Source organism: Pan troglodytes, chromosome 11 (genome assembly GCF_028858775.2).
Source record: "Pan troglodytes isolate AG18354 chromosome 11, NHGRI_mPanTro3-v2.0_pri, whole genome shotgun sequence".
Classification (NCBI taxonomy): domain Eukaryota; kingdom Metazoa; phylum Chordata; class Mammalia; order Primates; family Hominidae; genus Pan; species Pan troglodytes.
This window is the reverse complement of record NC_072409.2, coordinates 77955208-77969005: the sequence shown is the minus strand read 5'-3', so window position 1 is coordinate 77969005 and position 13798 is coordinate 77955208. Positions and strand designations below refer to the sequence as shown.

At 50.7% G+C, this 13798-nt stretch overlaps 1 protein-coding gene across 2 annotated transcripts in view; it reads right to left on the bottom strand.

The window, feature by feature from the left end:
• Nucleotides 1-13798, bottom strand: part of SHB (SH2 domain containing adaptor protein B) — a 149986-nt gene that overhangs the window by 92860 nt on the left and 43328 nt on the right. For both annotated transcript variants that reach the window (XM_016960905.3, XM_054658049.2), the window contains exon 2: nt 4040-4160. In XM_016960905.3, coding sequence (XP_016816394.1) covers nt 4040-4160 — 121 coding nt within the window. The remainder of the gene's footprint in view (nt 1-4039; nt 4161-13798) is intronic.

Sequence of the window (13798 nt, the reverse complement as noted above, 5' to 3'; positions counted from 1 at the left end):
CATCCATCTTGGAAGCAGAACATACCTCCTGCCGGTGACACAAACTGGAGCCTGTGGAGAGGATAAGCTGAGGCATTTAGAGGGCAGGGGTGAGAGGAGCCCCTGGGAGAAACAGGCACATTTCCTCACGCCTTCCATCCTAGCTGTAGTCCACAGGGCTGGGCCAATCTCCCCACCACCTGTTGCATGGAGCCAAGGGACACAGAGGACAAAGCCTCGTCAGTGAATCACTGCCCAAGACGGCTATGCTGGGGAATCTGAAAACCAAACTGCAGTGCACCAAGGCTGGAGAGGCCCTGGAAAGAATGCTCCACATGATGGTTCAAACAGGCTAGGAAGTCAGCCCCACAACTGACTTACCAGCTGGGACGTCTTGGGCTAGTTTTTTAACCTCTCTGTGCCTTGGTTTCTCCATTAGTCAAGTGGGCAGCCTATACTCCAAAGGGTAATGGTGAGGACCCAGTTAAGAACTGACATCAAGTGCTGTAAGCAAGTACTAGAGAGCTTACCAGCTGCCTCCCCGTTGTTGTTATCACCGGCCCCTCATTCCATATGTAAGTAAATATGGGGGCATACAACGTGCTGCCCATCGTCGCACAGCCAGTTAGCAGCCCAAAGCGGCTAGAAGCACTAATGACTGCCTGCTCTGAGGCTACTGCTTTGCAGGGGAAAACCGAGGTCCCTGGGTCATTCAGGTGGCAAGTGACCATCCCATATCTGCTTGACTCCAGCCCACGCTCCTCCTGTACAGGTACGCCACCTGCGGCACACGGAGGGCACAGCCTTCTTGTCAGCGTTATGCTTACTTATTCAAGATGATGCCCTGTAACTACAAGTTACACGCTCACATACACATAAAATGTAATATCATCCAAAAAGGATCATTAGAAAAGGTTAAACTTTTTCCATGCCACTCCCACTCCACTGCCATCACCAGCACCACTCTCTCTTCCCCCACCATCTCCCCTTCGAAAAGCTTCACGTCAGCTCTGCAAGCCTCCCGGAGCATCTATGCACTGATGGCTCATCCCACCCACATGCAGCCCTGCCATCAATCACTGGGGTGACGCCACAAAGAATTACACACAAATAATTTTGAGTCAAAGGGAGCTTCAGCAAGGATCGTTACAAACAGAAAACACCCCTTTTAATAACCTATATTCTTAAAAATAAGAATTGTGGGTAAACTAGGGCACAGCTGCCAAGCTAGGATGCAAACACAGAGCAGCATATGCTAGAATGCTTCTTTGGAGAGAGAATGGCATGAGGTCTTTAAGAGGTTCTAAATCAAACTGCCTCAATCAAATTGCCCTGCCTTGGACCTAACCCCATGGGGGTGTACCCTCATTTAAAAGGCAAAGTCGGTGCAGTGGCTCATGCCTGCAATCCTAGCACTTAGGAGGCCATGGTGGGAGGATTGCTTCAGTCCAGACCAGCCTAGATGACACAGTGAGACCCCGTCTCTACTAAAACTACAAGAAAATTAGCCTGGCACAGTGGCACGTGCCTATGGTCTCAACTACTCAGGAGGCTGAGGCAGGAGGACTGCTTGAGCCTGGGAGACGAAGGTTGCAGTGAGCCAAGATTATGCCACTGTACTCCAGCCTGGGCAACAGAGGAAGACCCTGTCTCAAAAAAAGCCGAAGTTCCTCAGGTCATTTCTAGCCAGATGAACAACTACTCACCTTTGAGGTCTTCAGCAGCACCCAGTAGGGGACTCCGGCTCCATTCCTAAGGCACCAGGCAGGGGCAAACCCTCCATGAGACTGGGGCTCCCAGCAGATGCCCTCTCCCATCCCCCTTCCATTCCCGAGTGTGGACTCCTATAACAACATCCTGCCTGTGGCTCCATGGGACCTCAGCCCCTGTCCCATGTTCTGCACTCAGGGCAAGCCACTTACTTCTATTGGTGCGACTCCAGGAAAGGAGCCGAACCTCTCAGTTTCCCTCAGCCTCATGATGAAGAAACATAATGAGGCTTAATGAGGGTATATGTCAAAGTGCCCAGCATGGAGTCTGGTCCCTGGCAGGGGCTCCTGCCATTTCCTAATGTCTAGGTGCCCCAGCATCTGATGCAAACACTACACTTCCTTCAGTACCCCACCCCAAAGTTTGCAAAGCGCAGGCCATACTTTGTACTCTGCCATCAATTCACTGTGCGTCCTCAAGAAAGTCTCTGTCCCCCCCGCCCCAACCTCAGTTTCCCAATCTGTAAAATGAGGCTGTTAGGTTTAGATGACCTCAATGATCCCTCCCCACCCTGACATTCTGAACATGACCCAAAGTCGCTCCTGTAACCACTGCTCCTTTAAACCGGAGCCAACGCCTGCTGAATGCAAGACTGACAGAGCTGCAGGGAGGTGCAGGCCGCAGGCCACAGCCCAAGGGCTGGAGCTGGTCCTGGGGCTTCCACAGAGCTGGTGTCTCACCAAGCCTGATGGAGGTGAGGGCATGCACTGGCTGTGGTTGTCGCAGAGCCCAGGCATGCATCACATCTGTGGTGAGGACTACCCCAGCCAGCCTGCTTCCCTGAGCCACTGGAGGACAGCAGGCTGCCTTCCCTCAGGACCCCAGATCCAAACACAAGCTCAACTCTTGGCCTCTTGTTGCCCACTGAGGCTGCTTTGCCAGAGGAGATTAGAAAGATGGGAGTGAGCATGAGAGGGACGCTCCAGAAGTCTGGACCTAAGTCCCTCTGGTCCACTGCTCTCTGCCCTGGCCCTCACAAAGTGGCTAAGTGTTCTGGAGGCCACACTGGTGGTCAGAGAATCTCCTTCCATGAACAGGAGGAGCAGGAGGCAGAGAACAGCAAAGGCAGAGCCTAGAAGGTGCACCCAGATCCTTCAACAATCAACTTGCACGGCTACACAGCCCTATAAGCTGACGCTGGACATGGACCCGGCACACGCTAAGTGCTCAGTAAATGCCGCTTCCTCTCCCTTCTTTCTCCTAATTCAAGAAGGAATCAGGAGAAGGTGCTCAAAGACAGGAATGCAAAAAAACAAACAAAAACCAGACAAACAATAAGAGGGCCACAGAAAGAGGTATCTGTATCCCAAGTGTCCAGATACACAGGGTACCAATTTGATAGGCCTCCAAAGCCCGGGCAGCCCCAAACTTGCTCCCAGCCACTCTCCTGCACCCTGCAGCACAATGTGCTGATGTGCCCCTGCCCATGGCCCTGCCTGTGTGGGGTCACAGGGGCAGCCTACACAGCTGCTCTTCAGTGTCTGGCCTGCCCTCTTGAACCAGGAGAAGCCACAACAGGGGTTTCCCTTTTGCTTGTGACCTCCCCCTAATCCTGCCTACAAGATGACTGATGTCTGCTAACCCTTCACTTCTTAAAGATGCTCCAAGTGTTGTATTATCCTGGCTAAAATAGGCCCCCAGGATGCTGCATACCCAGCCACATTCTTCTTGACTCCACACAATTGCTTTGACAAGGTTTTGTCATCAAGGGCCAACAGGAAAACAGCCACTGGGGGAATGTCTCCATGCTTCCTGTAAACCTGTCATGTAGACCAGGGTTATTTATGCTGCTTCCAGCTCCAAAACAAAGATTTCTCGGGATGCAGCCAGAAATAATTTTGTCTCTACTAGTAATCTGGCCAGCTCTCTTCTACTAAGCAACGAAAGCCAGGTGACCCAGCCTGCTTCCCTTTTTGCCCTGCCTACTAGGAAGCTCTAAGTAAAGTTTTATGTCTCAAATGCTATCTTTCTTCACTCAGAAATTTCTGATAGAACTACTTTTTCTCCCTCCTCTCCCCACTTACTTCTTGGCCCCTACCTTTGGTTAACTGCACGTGATATCCTTGTATTTGGACTCTCATGGTGCCCGGCCAGTTTTTTTCCTAATATAGGTGAAACATAAGCAGGTAAACTGTGGGGAAGACTTAATACAGCATTGCTCCCACCTACCAACTTGAAAGCACACACCATGCCCCCAGTGAGGCTGGTTGGGGACCACCCGGCAGTGCCCTCACTCCCTTTCTACCCCTACAACCCCAGCTGTGAGCCCCTGCGCTTCAGCTCCACTTACCTGTCATGATCCTCTGTGCCTCATAGGGCTCCATGTAGCCAGCACTCTCCCCCTTTCCTGCTTTGCTCTTGAGATCATTCTTGGCATCAAAGGGATCTGAGTAGTCATCGGCTATGGTCACCTGCAGGGAGGAAGATGGCAGGTGTGAGTCCACCTTTGGCTTTTTTGTTTCACATCTCTTCACAGCTAGGCTTTGGGCCTCAGCTAGATGAGCAAGGAGAGGCAGGGGAGGCAGGAACCAAAGCCGGCGCCCGGACTCAGGGAGCTCCACGTCTCACAGGGGTAACGAATGGGACCCATACTGGCAGGGCTCCACTGCGATGAAGAGCCCTCTGAGCTCGTGCATGCCTGGCTGGCTCCAGGCACAGTGAGGTGAGAACAGAAGGGCATCTGGTGAAGGTAACAATGCACACTAAGCATGGAGGCGAGAACCTGGAGGGCATCCTCAGGGAATGTGAGTTGCTCGGTTTAATGGAATAGAAGTGGAGGAAAAGTTGGAAACGAGATCACAGAAAGCCTAGAAATGCTGACATGCTCCTGGTGCTGGCTGAGGCAAAGAAGAGTTTGTCTAGAGATAATTAGCTCGGCGTTCCATTTCCCCAGACCTGGAACATAACCACGCCTTGGGTCATCAGACAACAATTTGGTGAGATCAACTACATACAAAGATCACTGTGGCCCCAGACAGACCAAATAAAAACACAAAAGCAGCTCAAGGATTGACAGACAGCCAGGGCCAGTAAGGACCTGAAAGCAACAAACCCAAAGACCCCTCGACAACACATGGGTAAACTGAGGTCCAGTGTGAGCAGAGGCTTGGCCAGATCTTCTGCCTCCCAGGGCCCTGCCTGAGCTCCCCACTTGTCTGTAGTCCAGAACACAGCCCCTGCCTCTTCTCCCCAGAGAAAAATTCTCCAACTCACAGACAAAGAGTGAGTCACCTGGGGGTGGGGGGCACTCCCATGAGAACCTGAGTATCTAGGATTCTAACACTTCAGAGACCACCGTTCCACGTTTTCCCTGGAGAAGAGTAAAAATTCTCGATTGCAGGCTCCAATTAAACATGGCAAGTGTTCCTCCCTCTTTTTACTTCCTAACCTTTAGGAGAGGCACAGAACCCACCGAATCCACGCCCCTCCTGCTTAGCCCCGCTTCATCATAAACTTGCCCTGGGACTTCCCTCTTGCCCTTTTTGGTCACATTTCTGGCAAAGACCAAGCCCTCAGCTCCTCAGCCAGTGCCACCCGGCTGCTTCTCTTGGGAGGGGGCAGGTTAGCGTTCCTCTCAACCCTTGGGGTTACATGAATTGTTATTTAAATTGTGGGTTTAATTAGAAACCACAGGAGCCTGCTCTCTCTCTCAGCTCCTGGAATGTAAGGCATTTGAGGGGCCTGCAAACTCAGGGGAAGGGAAAATCCCCCTTTGTCTGCCTGGTAAATGGCAGCTTGTGGCAGCCGTCCTGGCAGGATGAGCAAGTGACCGCCAGCTGCCAGGAATGTGATGCCCGGAAAGGGACAGCAGGCGGCAGCTCTGTCCCTGGTAAGTTGCTGGAGGCCAACGGGAGGTTTAGCACACAGCGGTCACTGCTCCCCAAACAAGAGAAGCTCATCAGTGAAGACCGAAGCCCAGAGTGCCCAGCACTGGAGCATCTATGGCTCCCGCTGCCACTACTCCACCGCTTTCTCCGTGGCTGTGGCTCAGGCTCTGAGTCCCAGTGGGGACCCAGTAGGGGTGGCTTCCAGATGCTGACATTGTAATGGCAGCCTTTCTTGAGACTCACTGAGCTCAAATGACACCAGGCCGGGGAAAGAAGGGGTGGGAGAGAGCTAGGCCTTGCAATGTCTTTCATTTGCTATTTCTACTCTACCATTTGCAGAATACATTAGGGAGAAAATTATACACATAAACTGCTGTCAAACGGAACAGTTCAGATGCTGGTCAGGTGCAGGGTTTTGTGTCTCAGAGTTCAAGGGGCCAGACATCCAAATGGAGAAAATGAGTTGCTGCTGTGGATAACATCTAATCTTATTTCTCTTGTCCCAGATTTCCTCACTGTCTCTCTTCAACATGAACATGCTCCATCTATTTTGCAATAAGGAAGGGAAAAAATGTCTCCCCTGGAAAACAAAATCATTTGGGGGGATTTGCTGGCGGGGTGGGAGAGGCAGTTGGGTTGCAGTCTCCATAGTAATCTAGAAATCGCCATTCCAGCTCTCAGAAGTGCTCTGTAATTTGCAAACACAGAGGTTTGCAGGATATAAACCAAATCTTTGTTTGCCCTGGGACAGGAGTTCTGGAAGGACTGTGATTCAGCAAGTGCTACCTATATTTTCTAATTAAAATGAGATCTGAGCTCAGGCTGTCATGGAGCTGCGGCTGCCTGCTCCACTTACTTCCGTTTCAATAAGAATGTACAAATCCTAAAACCAGGAAAAGCCCCTGGTCTCTGCTGACATATGGTTCCAGTTATACCTGCTGACAGCTGAAAATCCTTCCATTGAAAAAAAAAAAAAAAAGTCTAGAATTCTGTTAGTTTAAGAAGCAAACTGGAAAGTTCCTAAAATGTATATTTAATCAATTTGCTTTTGAACTTCAAAGTGAGGTTGGTGGAGGGAAAGAAATTTGAGGTTTGAGCAACCTGAAACTTGGCAAACACTACACTGAACTGTCTGATCTTTTGCAAAATGATGTCCTAGTTTTGGGAATAAAAATTCAACCAGGTGTTAGGAGAGTTGAGCAGGCAGTCAACCAGAGTGCCCTGTGAAGTACCATGGGCCCCAGCCATCAGGACTGGGCAGTGTGACCACTGTCCAAGCTGCCTGGGGCTCACCGCCAGTCCAGATGGCCAGGCAGAAGGTTTGTGTGAAGCGTGCTGCTTTTTTGAGCTAAAAGAAAGAGAATGAGTTTTCTCCAGATGTGAGATTGGATTTCTGACGGGATTGCTTTTGCTTTGCTTTAAAACTTCCCAGTTAGTGGACAACTCCTGTATATCTAATTGAACAATTCAACCAAAAGGGAGCCAGCCGGGACTCCTCTGCAGGCCAGGCCACCTGGGTCCACAAGAAGCTTTCCTTTTAGTCTCAGATTGGCAGAGACCTGGCAGCCACAGAGGCAGAGCTGAGCAGTAGCAGAAAAAAAGGCTGTAGAGTGCGGCTGCTTAGCCAGTGAGCCACGTCATCTTTTATTTGCTTTGCCTCTTGGGATGAGTGCTAAACCCCAGGCAAGCACCTTTCTTGCTTTCAGACAAAACTACAGACCCCAGGTCAGCCCAAAGCCCCTACAGGGCTTCCACAGGTTTGTCCTCCTGGAGACCTGCTCTGACCTCCCCTTGTTTTCCACAGGGCCCACTGCAGGGCGTTGTCAGTCACCTAGCAAACCAGCAGTGGCCTGGGGATGGCCTCTCCATGCCTCCTCTCTGGAATGCACACTGCTGGGGCCCCTGTGTTTTTATCTTAGGAACTTCACTTTGTGATAGGAAGTAGTCTGCAGCTGTTCATCCCAAAGGAAAGGACTAGAGGAAGGTGGGTGTTGCCCCTTGGCCACACTTCCCTACGGACTGGTGAGAGTTTTAGTTGCTTTTGTGGGACAGCTGCACTTGTGAGCAGAATTGGGTCCTCTCCACATGCTTTCAGTGGAAATGCACTTGGGTGGAGACACTTACAAGGGTAACTTTGGGCAGAATCCATTAAAATCCCCAAATGCCCCAAGTTTGACCCAGCAATTTTACTTCTCAGTATTTATTCCCAAATGTGCATAAGGGTCCATGGGCAAGGATGCTGCCTGAAGTAATCATGAGAAACCACCCGAAACTACTGCATCCATCAATAGAGGAATCGCTAAATAAACTGTGCTAGTTCCATACGATGTAACATTATGCAGCAGGCTGAAAAAAAAAAAATTTAAAAAAGCAGTTGCTCTGTGTGAGCTGGCACAGCGCTCCATGACATAGCTCTGAATGGAAAGCAAGCAAGCTGTAGAATGATAACTACAACATCATACCTACTTAATGAAAAACAAAACAGAAACCTGTATCTCTATTAAGTTAAAGAAAGGGTCTGGGAGATGCACACTCCAAACTGACCCCTCTTTGGGAAGGAGGGAAGGACTTGGAATGGGGTGCTTAGGGGAAGTCAAAAGAGACCTTCTCTGCAATGTTAAAACATTTTCAAACAAGGAGAACCTATTCATGTACTATGTGCAAAACTATACTTGCTTAAAAGCACTCCTCTTCCACAGGCTATTTTTGGTACAGTAGACAGAATGTTTCCCAAACTTGCCTGAAGACAGGAATGGCTTGGAACGCTTGTTAAGGAAACAGATTCCTAGCCCCAATAATCTGTATTTTAACAAGCAAGCCAGGTGATCCTTATCAGGAAAGCTTGGGAAACAATAAGCTAGAGCCAGCACCCTTCCCCACCAGTCTAGAGACAAGCCTCCAGATATTACTCTGGAATTGTACTTTTCCCAGGTATTGCTCAGCCCTGTTCGTTGAAGTGAAGCAAGAAGTTTGTGCTAACTGCAGCTCTTTTGCTTTCTTCCCTGGGGGTCAACTGGAGAAAAAGAGGACCCAACGTGCCATCTCCAGGATCTAAGACATGGAGGAAATGGTAACCCCTCTGCAATCATGTGGGCTGGCTCCAGATTGAGCAATTCGGCCTGTGCAGGGGGAGAGGGCTACCAAAATCTCACAAATCACCACTAAAGAACTTAGTCATGTAACCAAACACCACCTGTTCTCCAATAACCTATGGAAATAAAAATTTAAATAAATTTAAAAAAAGACTTCTGCCCTGTCACCACCCTGAAAGCGACGGGGTGGGGGGGTGGCCCAACAGGGATCCTAGCCCTGAGGATCTTGCAAGGCAAGGCTATCTGTTTGAAACCCACAGCAGCTTTCAGGCCAAGGCCAATTTACTCTCAGCAAACTCGTTCTAGGAGGATCACCCGGCTACAGGAAGGGCTGGTGGCACTTCAGAAGAGGAGCCACTGCAGAAATGCAAAGGGAATCTCTGCTGAAATTGCTCAAACCTGCTAAAAAGAATGATGAGGCATGTCCGGGCTTAGTGGCTCACATCTGTAATCCCAGCATTTTGGGAGGCCGAGGCGGGCGGATTACCTGAGGTCAGCAGTTCGAGACCAGCCCGACCAACATGGAGAAACCCAGTCTCTCCTAAAAACACAAAAAAATTAGCTGGGCCTGGTGGTGCATGCCTGTAATCCCAGCTACTTGGGAGGCTGAGGCAGGAGAATCACTTGAACCCGGGAGGTGGAGGTTGTGGTGAGCCGAGATCGCGCCATTGCACTCCAGCCTGGGCAGTAAGAGCGAAACTCTGTCTCAAAAAATAAAAATAAAATAAAAAAGAATGATGAGGCTGGGCACGGTGGCTCACACCTGTAGTCCCAGCACTTTGGGAGGCCGAGGTGGGCAGATAACCTGAGGTCAGATAACCTGAGTTCAAGACCAAGCCTATCCAACATATAGTGAAACTCTGTCTCTATTAAAAAATACAAAAATTAGCTGGGCGTGGTGGTGCATGCCTGCAGTCCCAGCTACTTGGGAAGCTGAGGCAGAAGAATTGCTTGAACCCAGGAGGCGGAGGTTGCAGTTAGCTGAGATCGTGCCACTGCACTCCAGCCTGGGTGACACAGCGAGACTCTGTCTCAAAAGAAAAAAAAAAAAGAATGATGAGAGAGGCAGACTGGCTGCTATCTTCCAGGATCGAGTGGCCCACACTGTCCCTATTGCCCCATGGTCACCTTCATGTGCCCTGCTGTCTGTGGGACAGCACAGGCCTGTGTCACACACCACACTGCATTTTTAGACAGGTGAATAATGAGTGTTGAATTATGATGCAGTCAGCACGTCGCATCTGCACATCCGCCACCTTGCTAAGGCAAAGGAGAGGGTGTCTTGCTGGCTGAAGGGTCTCTGTGCTGCTCTCCTCTCCCCGGAAAGTGAGGCGGCAGCACCCCACAAGGCCCCTGATTCTTGCCAGGCCCTTGACTTCTGCTCTACGCCAAAGCAAACCGCATATGAATGCACTTGAGAATGTTCTCAATGCTCCCAGTCAGACCATTTTCTCACTGATTCACCTTTAAGACTATACATTAATTTCCTTAACAGTTTGGGGGCCGCTAATCTCTTAGAGAATATGATCATTGATGAAGTTGTGCCTGCCCTCATCACATTACATACACCCACAGAGTGTTGTTGAGCACATCATAGGAAGGTCATGAAGCAAGCCCCCCTGTCTAGGGCCACAGTAATGAACAGTGAAAACAAGACACTCTCTCCTAAAGACCTTAGCAAGGCGGCAGGTGCGCAGATGCGACGCGTCGACTGCATCGTAATTCAACACTCATTATTCACCTGGCTAAAAATGCGGTTTGGTGTGTGACACAGGCCTGTCATTGACTGTGAGAGGGTCACTCTGAGAGAATGATGGCCTGGGGCTCTTTGTCTTGGCTTGCCGGGAGCCCTGGCCCTCTCCCCAGCTCTGAGGGTCAGGAGGGCTCCTTGAAGGTGAGCAAATAGCATTTGGGGACGTGAGGCGGCAGCAGCAGCACAAGTGCCTCTGTCCCCGCTCCGAGGCCTGAAGTCCCAGTCCTCCTTTGGGACCCCCCCATAACACAGGCCCTAGCGGGCCTGATGTCCACAGGAAGGAGGCTCTGTTGCCATGCCAACAAAGATGACATTAAAGAAACAGAGATTTGGGGGTCTGGAGAGGGCTTCAAATAATGATGAGGCCGCTCAGAGAAGCGGTAGTGGACAGATGTTCTGTGCAGACCCAGAAGCCATACAGACACAAGCCAGGTGATTCAGGAAAGACATCGACAGCCAGTAAAGGAACACGCTGTCTGGGAAAGGGAGCTCCTGCTGCATGGGGTGTCCAAACAGAGGCTCTAAGATGGGCTTCTGCTTTGGGGGGAAGGTCAGCTGACTGGATGCCACGCTCAGTATCTTTCTAGTGCACATACAGTGCAAAGCCCAGACTCAACTTGGACGTAGAGGTCTGAGCTGCCCCGAGCAGAGCCCTGGCTTTAAGGACTGGCTAAGTGGGTTGCAGAACCCCTGCCATGGCGGAGGCAGGCAGCATTTCCAAAGTCCCAAGGCTGACCAGTGGCAGCTGGGCTGCAGCAGCTGCCCGAGGCTATGTAAATATACAGAAAGGCAGCTGGCAGTGCAGAAAGGATGCAGCCAGGCAGGGACAGTCCAGGCAAGTGGAGCTCTGGAACTGGTTCTGCTACACCCTTGCTGGGTAACTCCGTGCAACCTGTTTTCTCTGAGTTTCGGCAGGTCACCTGTGAAGTGGAGCAGGGTGGTTTGCCTTCTCAGCTTCACATAAACGTTGTAAGGAGCAAATAATCAGATGATCCAAGGATGTGTCAGTAATTTATAAAGAAAAGGCCGTGTCCTTGTTACAGAGCAGGTGGCACCTCCAGGATGAAGGTAAGTGCGGTGAGGGGCAAAAGCACTTTCAGGCAGGGTCTCTGCCCACGAGAAGATGAAAATCTGGTAGGGAAGACAGGACAAAGACGTGAAAAGAAACCCCCGCCAAGGCCCCGGTGATTACCAGGGAAAATGGCTACAATTATGCATGACAACAGCTGTCCTATTTCTCAAACACAAAAAGGAAAATGTTTGTGAATGCTCTTTTTTCTCCCCTTTCCTGCTTTGGGTAAGATTCATGCCCTAGTTGGGGCACCTGGCAAAGTGGTGGAGAAGCTCTCATAACTCTCGAGGCACTTCCGCCTGTGTGCTGGGAGACAGAAGTGTGACTTGCCTATGGCCAGCATCCAGGGCCCTGAGGGGTCCACAGCACCAGGCTGTTACACCACTCAGGGATATGGGACACCCATGCAGGTACACACACAAGCGCCCCCTACTCGCCTCTTCCTGTCCTCAGCTTTGACTATCATCATAGACCAACTCTCCTTATAGGCACGCCAATAAATCACTGCTGACATGGTAAGGAAATTAATTTAGGGAAGATTAATTAGCTACATTCATGCACTCAGCTGCAACTGCTGGAAATCAGACGGTGGGGAGGTTGGTTTTCCACTCCATTTAGGATTGGTTTGCTTTCTACCTTCTAAGATCTGGCTTGCCTCAAAGTTCAAAGCCCCCTCTTGCATCATGAAGGCCCCTGCCAAGTACTCCGCCCACATGCCTTCAGGGGCAGGGAGCTCATGATGTGGCAACACAGTCCTCTGGGACGGCCATCACCACTAAAGTGTCTTCCCTACACTGAGCTGAAATCTGTCTCCCAGCAGCCACTATCCGTTTTTCTACTGACCTAAGGTGTTCTGTCCTAAATGCTCCTTTACAGACCTGACAGTGACCTGCCCCACATGTCAGGAGGCTGGGAGTGGGGGGGGTTAAAGTGGTCACCACTGGTCTTTCCAGTCCTGCCCCTCCCACGGCCACAGCTGCTTGCCTAGACACCTGCAGGCTCCAACTTGTTAGGAAAAACACATTCCAAATTCCAGCCTCTGTCAGCTCCTCTCAAGCCTGCTTGCTCGGCCTCTCTCTCTCCATCACACACACACACAGCCCACTGTCTTCCAGCTTCACCCCCTCAGAGTGAGCTGTGGGTCCTGGGTAGGAGGCTGCTGGGAACAGAGCCTGGCTCTACCCTCTGTTTACCCCAGAACCTCAAGTGGTAGAGACAGGCTTTTCAGCATCTCTCAAGTAGTGGGAGGTTCTATTTTGAACTCAGAAATACCTCAATCCTAGAATTTCTTAAGTGCTTTCAGCCAGGGACTATGGATAGAAAATCCAGCACATCCCTCCTGAGGACAAAAACACCCGGGGAGGGGTCTGCAGCCACTACTGAAAGGATCCCTGGGGGATGGTCTATTCTGCTAGATCTCAAACTCTTGTGTGTGCATGATTTCTGCAAAGGGAATCTTACACATGCACCACTGAAGAAAGTGACACCATGCATAGTTTGAAAACCATTTACCCACTGGGGACAGAAGGCTGTGAGTGGGGATGAACTTAGTAAAGTTAATGCCAGGACCAGGTAACCCAACCCATGTTTCCAAACTCCCAGGTCCACACGATTTCTTCAATGCCTATACCACTAACTTTCCTCTTAAAATCATCTTTAAAAATTTCAGAGTATAATCACCACAACTGCCTCACAGAAGAACCCCCCTACCTCCCCTTACAAGGACCAACCACCCATCGCTGTGGACAGCTCTCTGTGGGAGGTGGGCTCCAGGCCAGGCTGGGTCCCCATGGAGCCACTGACTTAGCCGCCCCTCATTCTCCCCTCAACTCCTACTTGGCTCTGCTCAGCTCTCCTGCAGACTCCATCAACCTCTGTCCACCTTGCCAGACAGCCCTTCCTCTCAGGCTTCCTGCTCTAGGGGGTACGAGTGCTCCCCTAGGGGCCTGAGGCGACACTTACCAGGGACAGGGAAAATGGGCCTGAGAAGGGTATCAGGAAAGCTGGTTACTAAGCCAGCTCTCAGACCAGCCCTGGTCGTGAAGAGTAAGAGCAAGATTTTCTTCTCCTTTCTCCTTCAGAGCTGAAGGCTGGAAGGGTAAGGGGAAGGTACTAGTTAAGCTCAGGGTCACAGGTGCCGGATGGTTCCACAAATCATTTAGCCCTCTGCTCTCACCCTCCTCATCTGTGAAATGAGGATGGGGCAAGGCCTACCTGAGCCAACGCACATGGTGTATTCGGAACAGGGTGGTGCACAGCAAGTGCTCAGTGTCAGGTGTGATCACCATCAGCTCAACACACCATC